The following is a 15,928-nucleotide window of genomic DNA, read 5'->3' on the forward strand; positions in this document are numbered from 1 at the left end:
AATATTTCTTTGAAAAGAGAAAGTACAGAGGAGGAACACAGTTGTTTCATCCTAATGTTCATTCCAGCTAAGAGCTTTCTCGAGTTTATCTCTCTCTCTCTCTCTCTCTCTCTCTCTCTCTCTCTCTCTCTCTCTCTCTCTCTCTCTCTCCCTCCTCAGATCAACTTTTACTGTAGCATCTTCCTGCTGGCCTGCATCATTCTGGACCGCTACCTGTCCGTGGTCCACGCAGTCCAGATGTACTCTCGCAGGAAGCCCTGGATGGTGCAGGCCAGCTGCCTGTCCGTGTGGCTCCTCTCCATCCTCCTCTCCATCCCAGACGGGCACTTCCTGGAGTCTGTGAGGGACACCAGACGAGACAAACAGGAGTGTGTCCAAAACTACCCGTCTCCCTCCCAGTCTGGGTTTGACTGGCATCTGGTCTCCCTCCTGCTCTACCATACAGTGGGCTTCCTCCTCCCATCTGCCGTGCTGTTCTTCTGCTACTCCTGCATCCTGTTGCAGCTGCAGCGCGGCTCCCAGGGCCTCCAGAAGCAGAGGGCCGTCCGGGTCATCCTGGCCCTGGTGCTGGTCTTCTTCCTCTGCTGGACGCCCTACAACATCACCTTAATGGTGGACACCTTTCAGGGGAGGCCTGGGGAGCCTGTTTCTGGGTCCTGTGAGAACGGGAGGACAGCTCTGGAGAACAGTCTGGTGGTTACGTTCGCTCTAGCCTGCCTGCACGCTTGCCTCAACCCAGTGCTCCATCTCGGACTGTGTAGAAACTTCCGGCGACGCGTGCTGGATATGGTGAGGTGTGTTGAGGGGGTGCAGAACGATCCGAAACTCTCGCTATGGGATTCAGGTGTGGTTGAAGACTCACCTGACCAAGCAGGGGAGATGGGGACGTTGAACCCAATGACAACCATGGGACAGGTACAGTCCACCCAGAGCTGATGGGTAGGAAGAGGATCCTAATGACTAATATAGTATGTCTTCCTGCCTTGAGGGGAAGTTGTATGGGTCATGGGTCTGGGGACTGGTGGATGACCGTAACCTGGGTCATGAGAGAAAGACATGCATAGTAGAAAGCCCCTTATGAGGACTGCTTTCTTTGAATTGCACTTTAATGGATAACGCTCAGACTAAATGTATATTCGTATAAAGTCAGTGGGTTGTCTGATCTTCACGTTTTGTTTTACCTATCGATGTCGTCCGGCTCTGTAGAATCTGTTGGAAAGATTCATGCATTAATTATTGAAACCTATATCTATTGTATTATTATTTTTACAGAGCACTTCACTGAATGTAATGGATTTTAGAGTAAACAATGTTCTCAGCAGACACATACATCCTACATATTTATTTGGAATGTGAAGCTAAACCATTTTATTTGGCTCTATACTCCAGCATTTTGGATTTGAAATCAAATGTTTTGTATTAGGCGATGGTACAGCATGTCACCTTTTATTTGAGGGTGTTTTCATACGTTTCTGTTTTACTGTTTAGAAATGAATGCACTTTATGTATCTAGTCCCCCTATTAGAAGGTGTCATAAGTATTTGGACCAATTCACTTTAGTGTGTTAAATTTAGTCAAAAGTTGAGTATTTGGTCCCATAATTCTAGCACGCAATGATTACATCAAGCATGTGACTACAAACGTGTTGGATGCGTTTGCAGTTTGTTTTTGTTGTGTTTCAGATTATTTTGTGCCGAATATAAATTAATGGTAAATATTGTATTGTGTCATTTTGGAGTCACTTTTATTATCAATAAGAATAGAATGTGTTTTCTTCTATATTAAAGTGGCTACCATGATTACGGATAATCCTGAATCAATCGTGATTAATGATGAGTAAGAAAGTTACAGATGCACAAAGATCATGCCCCCAAGACATGCTAACCTCTCACCATTACCAATAACAGGGGAGCATAGGATTTTCTTAGGAATATGATATTTATATATCTGTAACTTTCTCACTCAATATTATTCACGATTCATTCATAATTATCTGTATGAAGAAATCCCAACATTTGCTCACAGAATATTACATTTTTAGTAGGACTTGTATATGTTACTGTTCTATTGTGTAACTATAATGTTATATTAAACAAGTATATCCTGTTATTGTATTATTCCATTACTGTGTATAATTAATGAATAAGAGTATTTTTACCTTTTTACAACAATTGTTTCACTTTTGATTTCCTCAAGTCGGTGTCACAATATCCTGTAAATTGACCCACTCTGGGGAAGCCCGATGTTGTTTTTACCCTTTCTTTTGACTGGTTTTAACGTGTCTGACAGCAGCATGAGACAGGGTTTCCCACTCTGTCCCAGGAATCCCAGGCTTGAGTTAATTTATTTGTTGCAACAGGCTGTTTAGGCCTTTGGCAGGCCTGATGACACACACAGCCATGGTTAGTGACATCATTGGTCAGATGTGGTGGGAGAGGGAGACAGTAATATTCCTCTTTGTGACCTGCTCCCTTTTCACGGGTCTGTGTCCTCAATATCCGTCTGAATACACCACTGTTTGTTTTACTAAGAGAGGACTGTAGTAGGCATTGTCAACCAGATGAAACTGTGGGAGAAGGTAAGATAAGAGCAAACAGAAATGAAGGAGGTGGGGAGAGATGGAGAAGGAGATATATTGCTGGTTTCAGCAGCTGCGATTACCTAGAGGGAAATGTTCATCCGCTTCTGTATTGTTAGGCACTGCTCTTTTTCATATGAGAGCCAAGGTCCAAACAAGAGGTGTTGGAGACTTCTAGTTTGCATGCATATTCTAGGCTACACCAGCAGCAGTTGTGCTACACTGCGTCTGACAGAATAGTGCTTCAGTTATATTAAATTTGTGGTGCATGTCCATCTCAATAGTTTAGAATAAGGACACCTCCTGCTCTAATCTCATCTCCTTTCCTCCTTCACTGATCTGAAGACACAAGATTAGCTTACAAAAAGCAACATGGTTATGCATACATAATTATTATGTATTATATACCTTATGGCCCAACCTGGTCTCAGAGCATTTTGTATTACTCTGTATTTAAATCTGGGACGCTCAATTTATTATGATATGTTACGTTTAGTATGGTATGTATTAATATGTGGGTGTCCATCGCACATTTCGTGAGATATGTTACAAATTAAAATTGCTATATTGTTATGAATTTGCAAAACGTAAAATATGTTACGAATCTGCAAAATGTTTATTTTATGAATTTGCAAAATGTATGATGTGTTACGAATTCTAGCTAGGTGGCTAATGTTAGCTAGCTTGCCCTTTCTTAGCTAGCCTTGAGGTTAGGGTTAAGTTTAGGAGTTAGATTAAAGGGTTAAGGTTAGGGGAAGGGTTAGCTAAAAAGGCTATGGTTAGGGGAAGCGTTAGCTAACATGCTAAGTAGTTGCAAAGTAGTTTAAAAGTAGTATGTATTTGAAAAGTTGCTAATTAACTAAAATGCTACATTTGTCCATAATGAGATTTGAATTCACAACCTTTGGGTTGCTAGACGTTCCCATTATACACCAACCCCGACCAACCACCATACTTTCATTGTTTCCTTAAGTAACCATCTGTCTTGTGTTACCATCCCAAACATAACATATGATACTAATTTAAGTGTCCTGGATCCGGATTTACGTTTACTATGTTAAGTCTTGTCTATGAGACCAGGCTGCAACATCGACACAATACATTCTGACAAATCCACTCTCACCGGCTCGCGACGGTGTTCACACTGCGCACATCACTGCTTTTGTTAGCGTAAGCCCTGCCAAGTACGTGTTATTGACGGACAACCGGCAGCTGAGGTATGAATTACCTCTCTTCTGTAAAGCTCCAAAAATACTGGCGCTGGTTCTCTGGGTGTGTGACATGTGTACTGTACAACTCTGCTTACCGTGAGAATGGAGGACTGAAATGACTATACTTCCTCTCTTCTAAAAGTCGTACATCATCCCATTGACCTCCTTCACTTTTGTTTTGTGTGAACTGTTAGTTCAATTTGTCCTCTCTCTTTCCTGCTCAGGGAATGCAGCCATTCAAACAAACGGTATGTTCTCTATTTATAGTGTAAGCAAACAGAGCAGTGTTTGTCTCCAGTCTCTCCAATGCTACTGGGACTACTGAATGATCGGCTATTTTTATTTTTAGTTGAACGTTTATTTAACTACAGAACACGGTTTATGTGGTAAGTACATTTCTCATTTCAAACCCCTTCTACTGTCTATGTTGTTTTCTCTTTTCTCCTCGTCTGTGGTCTTTGTCCTTCACAAGTTCTCTTTACTCCGCTTATGTCTTTCATGCTATTTGAATTCCTGTGTGTGCTTGTGCATATGTCTGTGCATCCAAATTTCCCAGGACAAGTCTTCTCTCTCTCTCTCTGTCTCTCTTGCTTTCTCTCTGTCTCCCCCTCTCTCTTGCCATCTCTCACCAGTCTTTCTGATTTAACAGAAAATCTGATAAGTATAGAATACCTACAGAGAGGTTAGAGAGTGTGGTTCGAGCACAACGAGACAAGCTCCCATAGTGTGTCAATGGCACCAGTCAGATGGTCTGTAGTGCAGTGGACATCCCCCTTAAGGGGAACTGTACTTTCCTCTCTTACTATGCTGTGTGTAGTGTTGCCTAGTCTGGTTACATGGAAATCATGTGAGCAGCGATAATATAATATGTTCTGGCCCTTGTCAGATGAGACACTTCAGGGGATACCTCTTTCTCACACAACTTGTCAGTGTTAGAGCAGAGGACCGGAGACTAAAGACAGATCTCTCTAGGTGTAACTTGGTGAAAAAGGAAATTGTTGTCCTCGCCAACACACATTCTGCTCGCATTGTTTTTGTCTTAAACCCAATAGATTGATCTGTACTACCCAAACGATAAACTGATTCTCGACTTCTCTACAGACAGACATGGATTTGGACCTGGGAGGGATATTTCTAGAGAATAGCACCTATAACTACGATGGGGACTATGTTTATAAAGAGGAATGCTCCCCTGAAGATGGCGTTGGAGTGCGTTTTGGCACGGTGTTCCTCCCAATGCTCTACTCCCTGACGCTGGTCCTGGGGCTAGTGGGTAACGTGCTGGTTCTGGTGGTTCTGGTCCAGAGGAGGCGGAGCTGGAGCGTGACGGACACCTTCATCCTGCACCTGGGCTTGGCCGACACCCTGCTGCTGGTCACCCTGCCCCTCTGGGCTGTTCAGGCCACTGGGGAATGGAGCTTCGGGACCCCCCTCTGCAAGATCACTGGAGCCATGTTCACAGTAAGGACTTGTGGGGGGTAGGGGGGGACTGGTCTAGCAAGTGTATATATCTGTATGAACACATGAACTGGGGGTTGGGAATGGGGAGAGGGGGTAAAGGACTAGTGTGGAGTAGTGTGGTATATGATGGGGGGTTCTAGTGCTGTGAAATCCGAGGGCTGGGTAGTGTTGGATAGGAAGGGGAGGAAGGGTTTTTGCATCCTATTAAGTCATCGGATACACTTTCAATGCATCATTCAATCCAGATCAGGTTTAATGTACTCTTAAGGGGCTCTTCCTCTGAGTCCAATAATAAACTGTCAATATTTCTGGGAAAAGAGGAAGTACCGAAGAGGAACACAGCTGTTTCATCTTAATGTTCATTCCAGCTAAGAGCTTTCTCGAGATTATCTCTCTCTCTCTCTCTCTCTCTCTCTCTCTCTCTCTCTCTCTCTCTCTCTCTCTCTCTCTCTCTCTCTCCTCAGATCAACTTTTACTGTAGCATCTTCCTGCTGGCCTGCATCATTCTGGACCGCTACCTGTCCGTGGTCCACGCAGTCCAGATGTACTCTCGCAGGAAGCCCTGGATGGTGCAGGCCAGCTGCCTGTCCGTGTGGCTCCTCTCCATCCTCCTCTCCATCCCAGACGGGCTCTTCCTGGAGTCTGTGAGGGACACCAGACGAGACAAACAAGAGTGTGTCCACAACTACCCGTCTCTCTCCCAGTCTGGGTTTGACTGGCGTCTGGTCTCCCGCCTGCTCTACCATACAGTGGGCTTCCTCCTCCCATCTGCCGTGCTGCTCTTCTGCTACTCTTGCATCCTGCTGCAGCTGCAGCGCAGCTCCCAGGGCCTCCAGAAGCAGAGGGCTGTTCAGGTCATCCTGGTGTTGGTGCTGGTCTTCTTCCTCTGCTGGACTCCCTACAACATCACCTTAATGGTGGACACCTTTCAGGGGAGGCCTGGGGAGCCTGTTTCTGGGTCCTGTGAGAACGGGAGGACAGCTCTCGAGAACAGTCTGGTGGTTACGTTCGCTCTAGCCTGCCTGCACGCTTGCCTCAACCCAGTGCTCCATCTCGGACTGTGTAGAAACTTCCGGCGACTGGATATGGTGGGGTGTGTTGAGGGGGTGCAGAACGATCCGAAACTCTCACTATGGGATTCAGGTGTGGTTGAAGACTCACCTGACCAAGCAGAAGAGATGGGGACGTTGAACCCAATGACAACCATGGGACAGGTACAGTCCACCCAGAGCTGATGGGTAGGAAGAGGATCCTAATGACTAATATAGTATGTCTTCCTGTCTTGGGGGGAAGTTGTATGGGTCATGGGTCTGGGGACTGGTGGGTGACCGTAACCTGGGTCATGAGAGAAAGACATGCATAGTAGAAAGCCCCTTATGAGGACTGCTTTCTTTGAATTGCACTTTAATGGATAACGCTCAGACTAAATGTATATTCGTATAAAGTCAGTGGGTTGTCTGATCTTCACGTTTTGTTTTACCTATCGATGTCGTCCGGCTCTGTAGAATCTGTTGGAAAGATTCATGCATTAATTATTCAAACCTACAAACTTTTATTTGGCTCTATACTCCAGCATTTGGGATTTGAAATCAAATGTTTTATATTAGGCGATGGTACATCATGTCACCTTTTATTTGAGGGTGTTTTCATACGTTTCTGTTTTTGTAACGGTTCTCCTCCTCCTTTTCTGAGGAGGAGTAGCGAGAAGGATCGGAGGACCAATGCGAAGCGTGGTAAGTGTCCATAATGTTTTTTAATAAAGACAATAGAACACTCGAACAAAACAACAAACGATGACGTGAATATACAAAACCCAAAACAGTACCGTGTGGACCAAACACTCACATGGAAAACAAACACACCCAAAAGTGAAACCCAGGCTACCTAAGTATGATTCTCAATCAGGGACAACGACTGACAGCTGCCTCTGATTGAGAACCATGCTAGGCCGAACACAGAAATCCCAAATTATAGAAAAATGAACATAGACAACCGACCCAACTCAGCCATGACCATACTAAAACAAAGACATAACAAAGGAACTAAGGTCAGAACGTGACAGTTTCACTGTTTAGAAATGAATGCACTTTATGTATCTAGTCCCCCTATTAGAAGGTGTCATAAGTATTTGGACCAATTCACTTTAGTGTATTACGTTTAGTCAAAAGTTTAGTGTTTGGTCCCATAATTCTAGCACGCAATGATTACATCAAGCATGTGACTCTACAAACTTGTTGGATGCGTTTGCAGTTTGTTTTGGTTTTGTTTCAGATTATTTTGTGCCCAATAGAAATTAATGATAAATATTGTATTGTTTCATTCTGGAGTCACTTTTATTATAAATAATAATAGAATGTGTTTTCTTCTATATTAAAGTGGCTACCATGATTACGGATAATCCTGAATCAATCGTGATTAATGATGAGTAAGAAAGTTACAGATCATGCCCCCAAGACATGCTAACCTCTCGCCATTACCAATAACAGGGGAGCATAGGATTTTCTGCATGATATTTCTGATATTTCTGAGTATGATATTTATATATCTGTAATTTTCTCACTCAATATTATTCACGATTCATTCATAATTATCTGTATGAAGAAATCCCAAACTTTTCTCACAGAATATAAAAGTTTTAGTAGGACTTGTATATGTTACTGTTCTATTGTGTAACTATAATGTTATATTAAACAAGTATATCCTGTTATTGTATTATTCCATTACTGTGTATAATTAATGAATAAGAGTATTTTTCCCTTTTTACAACAATTGTTTCACTTTTGATTTCCTCAAGTCGGTGTCACAATATCCTGTAAATTGACCCACTCTGGGGAAGCCCGATGTTGTTTTTACCCTTTCTTTTGACTGGTTTTAACGTGTCTGACAGCAGGATGAGACAGGGTTTCCCACTCTGTCCCAGGAATCCCAGGCTTGAGTTAATTTATTTGTTGCAACAGGCTGTTTAGGCCCTTGGCAGGCCTGATGACACACACAGCCATGGTTAATCGATATCCATCTGAATACTCCACTATTTATTTTACTAAGAGAGGACTGTAGTGAGAAAGAGAGATGTTTTTAGGGTTGCATGGTGCGTGACGCACTAATCCTTTGTTTTCAATGCTAAACATTATCATACAAGTCAATACATGTCTTTTAAATACAATGGGCTATTTTTGACCAGATTATGTAATGTAAATGAGTTGTAAAAAAATATCCTGAAACTGTCAAGTTTGGACACACCTACTCATTCAAAGGTTTTTCTAAATGTGTTATAATTGTCTACATTGTAGAATAATAGTGAATAGACCAAAACTATGAAATAGCACATATGGAATCATGTAGTAAGCAAAAAAGTGTTAAACTAATCAAAATGTCATAGTTTTGAAGTCTTCACTAATATTATTATACAATATAATTGTAGAAAATAGTAAATATAATATATATATAATGTAGAAAATAGTAAAAATATAGAAAAACCCTTGATTGAGTAGGTGTGTACAAACTTTGTACTGGTACTGTACCTGTGATACAGAACAAATTTGACATGGAATGGTACAGAAGAACTGACATGGAATGGTACAGAAGAACTGACATGAAATGGTACAGAAGAACTGACATGGAATGGTACAGAAGAACTGACATGGAATGGTACAGAAGAACTGACATGGAATGGTACAGAAGAACTGACATGGAATGGTACAGAAGAACTGACATGGAATGGTACAGAAGAACTGACATGGAATGGTACAGAAGAACTGACATGGAATGGTACAGAAGAACTGACATGGAATATTCATGACAGAACTTGACCCTATTTGTATTTTGGTTAAGCTGAATGTCTGGTTTCCAATTTTTTTAGCACAAAACACAATTTTAACCACTTTTCCTCCTTCCTGTTTTCAATTATGACCATACATGTTTTGGTTTTGTTTCACTGTGTGATATTTCACCACTTGTTTTCTATGAGATATGGAGGACAGAGAAATCATGTGGCAGTAGCAGCAACACACCAAACTCAAGATATGACCTGCTTCCTGTTTCTCTTCCTGTATCAGCTAAAGTTGATTATACTTTTCTCTTCTTGCTAAAAGGTGGTAGAGGCAAGCTGTTCAGTTGGACTGAGTGATGCTGTCCATTTAAGTCTTGTCACTCAATATTGTTGATGATTAAGTAAAGCTAACTAAAGGCTGAAGTGCTTATGAAGCTCTTGAATGGAACAAGTGAACGTTTTTGTTGCTACTGTATGTCCTTCTAGAATAAACATTTAGGTGCACAGATGCTGTAGTAAAGCAGAGAAGGGACAGGAAGAGAGGCAGACTGTCTCTTCGTCATCTTGGGTGGTGACTTCTCATATCGTTCTTCACTCCTGTGTTATATATTTTTTTTATTGTGTGCAAAGCCCTTTGGTACAAAGCTTTGTCACCCCATGTTGGTAAGCTTTACTTGGCTTCCTGCCACAGTAAAAGTATGTATTTTTCAGCTGAAATCACAGAGAATTTGGGTAATTATGTTATCTTTTTGCAGACACTCTTTTCCAGAGTAATTAGGGTTATGTGCCTTGCTCAAGGGTACATCTGACAATTTTTTTTTGAACCTAGTCTCCACAGAGATTCAAACCAGCGACCTTCCGGTTACCGGTGCAACACTCTTAACTGCTAGGCTACCAGCAGGCCTACAGTGTTGTGTTTAGTGAGGTGAAATGTTCAGAATGTTTATAGATAGAAGTGTAATGTATAGAGCTGACACAATTCCCCATTCTACATGCCAGACAATCATACATGTTTATGATTGTTCTTTGATGTTCAATCATCCTGAACAGGCCCTTGTTGGTGGTGTGGCTAAATCTCTGCTGATCTGGGTCTGGCTTCCTGTAGGGGTTTTCGTTTTTGGTGTACAGACATCTATTAACCAACCATTAAAAGACAGAGATTCTGAATGATAGTATAAAGAATAAAACTTTATTCAGTATTTCACTATGGTTCCTTGAAATTGTAACCTGTCATAGGATACTGTGCATTTTTGTAATGAAAAAATATACATCAAATCATTGCATGTGTCAGTAATAACAAATGCATTAACTATAACAGAGCACATATGCCAGTTATCATTTAATAACAAAACATAAAGCAGGTAAGTAAAATTATAAATGACAAGCTTAAAACTCATAAGATATTGTTCATACTCTAAAAAAATGTATGTAATTTTGTAATCACTTTATTATTTTTTAGTTGTGTACAACTGATTTACTTATGTGTAACTTCATTATAGGCCCCATTATTTACAAAGAGTTTCTTTAATAGGCAATAATTCTACAAAATAATTAGTTTTCTGAGTCTGCTCTATTGGGAAAAGATGATGGTGAAACAGTGCGGATCTAACAACCTTTCCTCCAGTCCAAATCTGCTGGAGGGGAAGTTGGAGTAGGCTAAAGGTCACATTGATAATCCACTTTTTGAGTCAACAACAACTCAAGAGCAACAGGATAGAGCAGTGTTTCCTAAACTCGGTCCTCGGGATACCAAGGGGTGCACGTTTTGGTTTTTGCCCTAACGCTACACAGCTGATTCACATTATCATAGCTTGACGATTAGCTGATTATTTGTATCAGATGTGTAGTGCTAGGGTAAAAAACAAAACATGCACCATTTGGGGTCCTTAGGACATAGTTTGGGAGACCTTGGGATAGAGAGATAAGTCCTTAATAGATGGCAGAGGTGTGGGAGGTGTCTCCAGACTCAGACCACATGGAGCTCCTCCGGCTGGCAGTCTGCAGCCTGACTCCACTCTTCAGCTTGCAGCCCAGGGACCTCAGCATGTCCAGCAGGTGGTGCCGGAACTTCACCCCCACGAAGGAGTAGAGCACAGGGTTGAGGCTGCAGTGCAGGTAGCCCAGAGAGGAGGTGGCCGTCAGGGAGATGTCCAGGGCTTTATGGCTCTCGCAGTTGACCTCCAGGGTGTTGTTGGAGTAGAGGGTGTCCACCATTAGGGTGATGTTGTAGGGCGTCCAGCAGAGGAAGAAGACCAGCACCAGGGCCAGGATGACCCGGACAGCCCTCTGCTTCTGGAGGCCCTGGGAGCCACTCTGCAGCCGCAGCAGGATGCAGGAGTAGCAGAAGAGCAGCACGGCAGATGGGAGGAGGAAGCCCACTGTATGGTAGAGCAGGCGGGAGGCCAGGCGCCAGTCAAACCCAGACTGGGAGAGAGACGGGTAGTTGTGGACACACTCTTGTTTGTCTCGTCTGGTGTCCATCACAGACTCCAGGAAGTGCCAGTCAGGGATGGAGAGGAGGATGGAGAGGAGCCACACGGACAGGCAGCTGGCCTGCACCATCCAGGGCTTTCTGCGAGAGTACATCTGGACTGCGTGGACCACGGACAGGTAGCGGTCCAGACTGATGCAGGCCAGCAGGAAGATGCCACAGTAAAAGTTGATCTGAGACAGAGACACCGAGACAGAGGGAAACATGACTGTTATACAACTTTTACAAGGTTCAGACAAAGACTACTGCTGTAATTGGGTATCTTGATAACAATTTTGTTGCAGTTTATTTATGTGTTATTACAGAGAAGTATACTCTTGCTTCCCAGACCAGCCTCTACCCTCCACCCCCCTTACTGTGAATATGGCTCCAGTGATCTTGCAGAGGGGGGTCCCGAAGCTCCATTCCTCAGCTGCCTGAGCAGCCCAGAGGGGCAGAGTGAGGAGTAGCAGGATGTCAGCCACACAGAGGTGCAGGATGAAGGTGTCCGTCACGCTCCAGCCCCGCCTCCTCTGGACCAGAACCAACAGGACCAACCCGTTACCCAGCAGCCCCAGAACCAGTGTCAGGGAGTAGAACACAGGCAGGAACACAGCATCAAAACTCATACCCTCCTCCAAGCTGCACACCTCCCCAGCTGAACAGCACGTGTCACTGGTATCGGTGTAGTTACTATACTCCTTGTCATAATAATATTCGAGGTCACTGACAGATATGTTAATTGTAAATTTCTCACCATTGGCCATGAGAGAATCCTGTAAAGGAAACAGAATAAATTCAGTTTTACATTAGGTTTGACTTAGGCTTCACGGTAAGTGAGTAAAACACAATGTCAGAAAAAGTGCCAAAAGTATTGTTTTTCCTGGAGTGTTTCACCAGTAGGATTTATGTGGCTTTAGTATGATATATGTGTGAGTTAGTGCTTACAAAAAGACGGCCATTACTATGGAAGAGACAAAGTAAGAACAGCAGAGGGAGCACCCCGCCATCCACATCGACGGGACAGTAGTGGAGAAGGTGGTAAGTTTAAAGTTCCTCGGCATACACGTCACGGACAAACTGAAATGGTCCACCCACACAGACAGCGTGGTGAAGAAGGCGCAACAGCGGGAAATTAATGGGGAAAGAAATGGGGTTTTGGGATAAACGCCAAAAATAAGGTACATCTACTGAAGAAGGAGGCTGAAGAAACTTTTACAGATGCACAATCGAGGGCATCCTGTCGGGCTTTATCACCGCCTGGTACGGAAATTGCACCGCCCTCAACCACAAGGCTCTCCAGAGGTTAGTGCGGTCTTCACAACGCATCACCGGGAGCAAACTACCTGCCCTCCAGGACACCGACAGCACCCGATGTCACAGGAAGGCCAAAAAGATCATCAAGGACAACAACCACCCGTGCCACTGCCTGTTCACCCCGCTATCATCCAGAAGGCGAAGTCAGTACAGGTGCATCAAAGCTGGGACCGAGAGGCTGAAAAACAGCTTCTATCTCAGCCATCACTGAGATAGCCATCGTTGCTGCCAACATACAGACTCAAATCTCTGTCCACTTAAATAAACAGACTTAATAAATGGATCACTAGTCACTATAAATAACGACACTTTCATCATGTTTACATATCCTACATTACTCATCTCATATGTATATACTGCAACGACCCTGGGGTTATAAGACTGCCGGATGAGCATGCTTTTGCACAGGCGATAGCGCGCCGGACCTCGGGCTAGAAGGTCGAGGGTTCGAGACCTGCTCCCTGCTGTTTCATTACATTGGTGTCAGAAGTGATCAGACCTTGCATCCACGACAGTGCGTGTGCTTGCCCGTTGAGCGCGTTCCTGTAAGACGCACAAGCTAGCGCGAGGACGCGTTCTTTGAAAGGAGGGAGTAGTGTAACGACCTTGGGTTTATAAACGCATGCATTTGTGGCACAGTCAATAGCGCACCGGACCTCGAGGGTTCGAGACCTGCTCCCTACTGTTTCATTACAATGCTGTATTCTACACCATGTGTGTGTATAAGGTAGTTGTTGTGAATTTGTTAGATATTACTGCATAGTCGGAACTACAAGAGCAAGCATTTCGCTACACTCGCATTAACATTGCATGTGACCAATACAATTTGACTTGATTTGAACACCACCAAAACAACAGCTATGCAGGTGTCACTATCACTGGTTAACACTTGATCTGATTGCCTTGCAGTGAATTTACACATAACACAATCATTTGCATAGCCACACTAGCTTCGCCCTCATTTTGGTGCTAGCAAGCAGGCCAGGTAGTGCTAGGTATCAACAGCCATTATAGTGCATTTCCACATAACACAAGCGGAGCCCCATACATTTTCAATGAAGGGAAGTGGGCGAGGGGACCGTTGGGCGATGCGAGCATGGATGGTGGAGTCTGAACAGGGCAGAACCAAAGTTTGGGAAAGCGGCCCACTTTGCTTCTCTTCCATTGGATATGAATGCCTTTCTGTAGTTTCATCGCCAACATCGTCTTCAGTTAACCCTATCAGTCCAGAGACCCCAACAAAAATGGACTTTTATCTGCATGTCCAGCCCTTATAATTTGCCTCACAATTAAATGTTTGAACATTTTATTTTCAGGACAACCAGGGCTGTAAGTACAACACAAAACTATTTGACATAAACAATTACACAAACACATGTTTAAACTCTGCTAAAGCAAAAAAAACACACAAAAAACACATGAAAAATGAATGTATATGAATGCTGTAAGTACAGAATGTTTGCTGGGAAATTAATATCCAACTAGTCAGTGACAACTGTGTGGAGTTCAGAGTTGTCACAGCAACTATGTTAGCTTATTACAGTATTATAGACACTATGTCCTGGGATTCACTATGATCTTCTATGTAGAAGAACCCCTTCTGTTTTAACGACTCTTGTGTAGCTTGTGAGCGTCATAGAGCAAAACATGTTACATGTGTGTGTTTGTGAGAGTTTCAGTTTTTCATAGATAGCTTTTACATACATTTTTGTAACAAGACCAGGGATCCACCCATGTCTCACAAATGCCACTCAACCCTTGTTAATGGTTGGTATCTATCTATAAACAAATCTAATGGTACAACCCAGAAGTCTGTAACTCACACAATGTTTAAAAGGGGTTAGATGTCCAAAACATACTATGAGAAGAAGGAGAATATAGTCACAGCATTTTCAGATGCACCCCAATAATGCAACTGTGAGTCAAAATATTGGTGTGTTATTGTGGAACATCTGAACATCTGAACAAAATGTGTGGATACTGTCTTTCTTTTCACACATATTCTATACCCTGCACTGCACCTGTGAAACATGCTAAATGTGATGTGGGGACACTAAAGCCCTATCGGAGTTGTCAAATGTCAATAATTTATGGGTTTTGGTATCATAAAATCATCTGTCGAGATTCTGTCATTTCAGACGATTCAATTTGACTCATTCAAAGACCCTTCACACCTACAATTAATGTTAAGGTGCTTTTCTTAGTTCTGACTCAAATGTATAATTTTTTTTCAGTGCATTTAAATAATTGAAAGCCTATTGTTATTAACAATGTGCATTGTGACAAGTAATATAAAATTGCTTATAATACCATTAATGCCACCAACTTATTTTATTTGTTATAAATAGACAAATAAAATAAACCTGTACCCATTGGTACAAAATCAATGTTGTTATTCAATATGATAGTGATTATTCTGTATATGCAGTTGAAATATGTGTGTATAGGGACACTTACCATGCCTTTGAATGGTATTGATGCAGTCTGTTAATCAGTTTCCACAGAGATGATGGGCTGGCGCTGTTGTGAGCATGATGTCAAACAGAACTGCTATGTTCAGTAAATTGGGAGGAACCAAGAGAGGAAATATGTAATACGTCTACAGGCCCAATGTTGATCACTGATTTGTATCAGATTTATCTGTGAATGAGCATTAGTTTGTATTCATTATATTCCGTATGGCTTGTTTTCCTGTTGTTTGTAACGAATGTGTTATTAATTAAAACACATTGTTGAACACCATAACAAAAAGAAGAGAGATGAGAATTTAAAAAAAATAAACGCTGTTGGCTTGCACATTCTACCACAAAGGTGAAGAATGATAAGATATGATAAGATCCTGTGCTGAGGTTGGCACAATTAACCACAGTCACACTGAACAGACTCCACCTATCCCAGAGTGTGAATTACGGGGGACTACACCCCCTTGAATGAGAGATAAGCAGCCTTAAATGCAACAAAAGTCAAACTTTGGGGGGTTTCTAAGTAATTACAGCTAATTTAACCATTGTCCAATTTGTTTAAGATGCAATTTTGTACTGCTACAGTGGTAAATATGAAAATCTAATCTTATTCCAAATGAAACGAACACTCCCAACTCGCTGTCATTTTTTTATTTTATT

At 42.5% G+C, this 15,928-nt stretch overlaps 3 protein-coding genes across 4 annotated transcripts in view; 2 read left to right on the forward strand and 1 right to left on the reverse strand.

Annotated features, from left to right (window-relative positions):
- LOC139419207 (C-X-C chemokine receptor type 1-like) overlaps positions 1 to 2,003 on the forward strand; it is a 2,785-nt gene extending 782 nt beyond the window's left edge. Inside the window, exon 2 of the mRNA XM_071169192.1 lies at positions 160 to 2,003. Coding sequence (XP_071025293.1) covers positions 160 to 936 — 777 coding nt within the window. The 3' untranslated portion in view covers positions 937 to 2,003. The remainder of the gene's footprint in view (positions 1 to 159) is intronic.
- Positions 2,004 to 3,865: 1,862 nt separating this feature from the next.
- LOC139379846 (C-X-C chemokine receptor type 3-like) lies at positions 3,866 to 7,953 on the forward strand. Its single transcript, XM_071122502.1, has 3 exons — positions 3,866 to 4,175; positions 4,891 to 5,250; positions 5,715 to 7,953. Exons 2-3 carry the CDS (start codon positions 4,897 to 4,899, stop codon positions 6,483 to 6,485), a joined length of 1,125 nt encoding a protein of 374 aa, XP_070978603.1. The 5' UTR covers positions 3,866 to 4,175; positions 4,891 to 4,896; the 3' UTR covers positions 6,486 to 7,953.
- A 2,495-nt stretch (positions 7,954 to 10,448) lies between these two features.
- LOC139379862 (C-X-C chemokine receptor type 3-like) lies at positions 10,449 to 15,333 on the reverse strand. 2 transcript variants are annotated; one of them, XM_071122504.1, is made up of 4 exons: positions 15,264 to 15,284; positions 12,247 to 12,265; positions 11,867 to 12,022; positions 10,449 to 11,683 (listed from the first exon to the last, which is right to left on the reverse strand). In XM_071122504.1, exons 2-4 carry the CDS (start codon positions 12,247 to 12,249, stop codon positions 10,949 to 10,951), a joined length of 894 nt encoding a protein of 297 aa, XP_070978605.1. In that variant the 5' UTR covers positions 12,250 to 12,265; positions 15,264 to 15,284; the 3' UTR covers positions 10,449 to 10,948. The 2 variants fall into 2 exon arrangements, with proteins under 2 accessions (XP_070978605.1, XP_070978604.1); XM_071122503.1 differs by having other exon boundaries at positions 11,867 to 12,265; positions 15,264 to 15,333.
- Between the last annotated feature and the right edge of the window lie 595 nt (positions 15,334 to 15,928).

Source organism: Oncorhynchus clarkii, chromosome 2 (genome assembly GCF_045791955.1).
Source record: "Oncorhynchus clarkii lewisi isolate Uvic-CL-2024 chromosome 2, UVic_Ocla_1.0, whole genome shotgun sequence".
Lineage (NCBI taxonomy): Eukaryota > Metazoa > Chordata > Actinopteri > Salmoniformes > Salmonidae > Oncorhynchus > Oncorhynchus clarkii.

Excerpts from the sequence above, each read along its gene's own strand:
- LOC139379846 (XM_071122502.1), top strand. The coding sequence starts at position 4,897 with ATGGATTTGGACCTGGGAGGGATATTTCTAGAGAATAGCACCTATAAC. Across the intron at positions 5,251-5,714 it reads TCACTGGAGCCATGTTCACA|ATCAACTTTTACTGTAGCAT; the intron begins GTAAGGACTTGT and ends CTCTCTCCTCAG.
- LOC139379862 (XM_071122503.1), bottom strand. Across the intron at positions 11,684-11,866 it reads TCACTGGAGCCATATTCACA|ATCAACTTTTACTGTGGCAT; the intron begins GTAAGGGGGGTG and ends TCTCTGTCTCAG.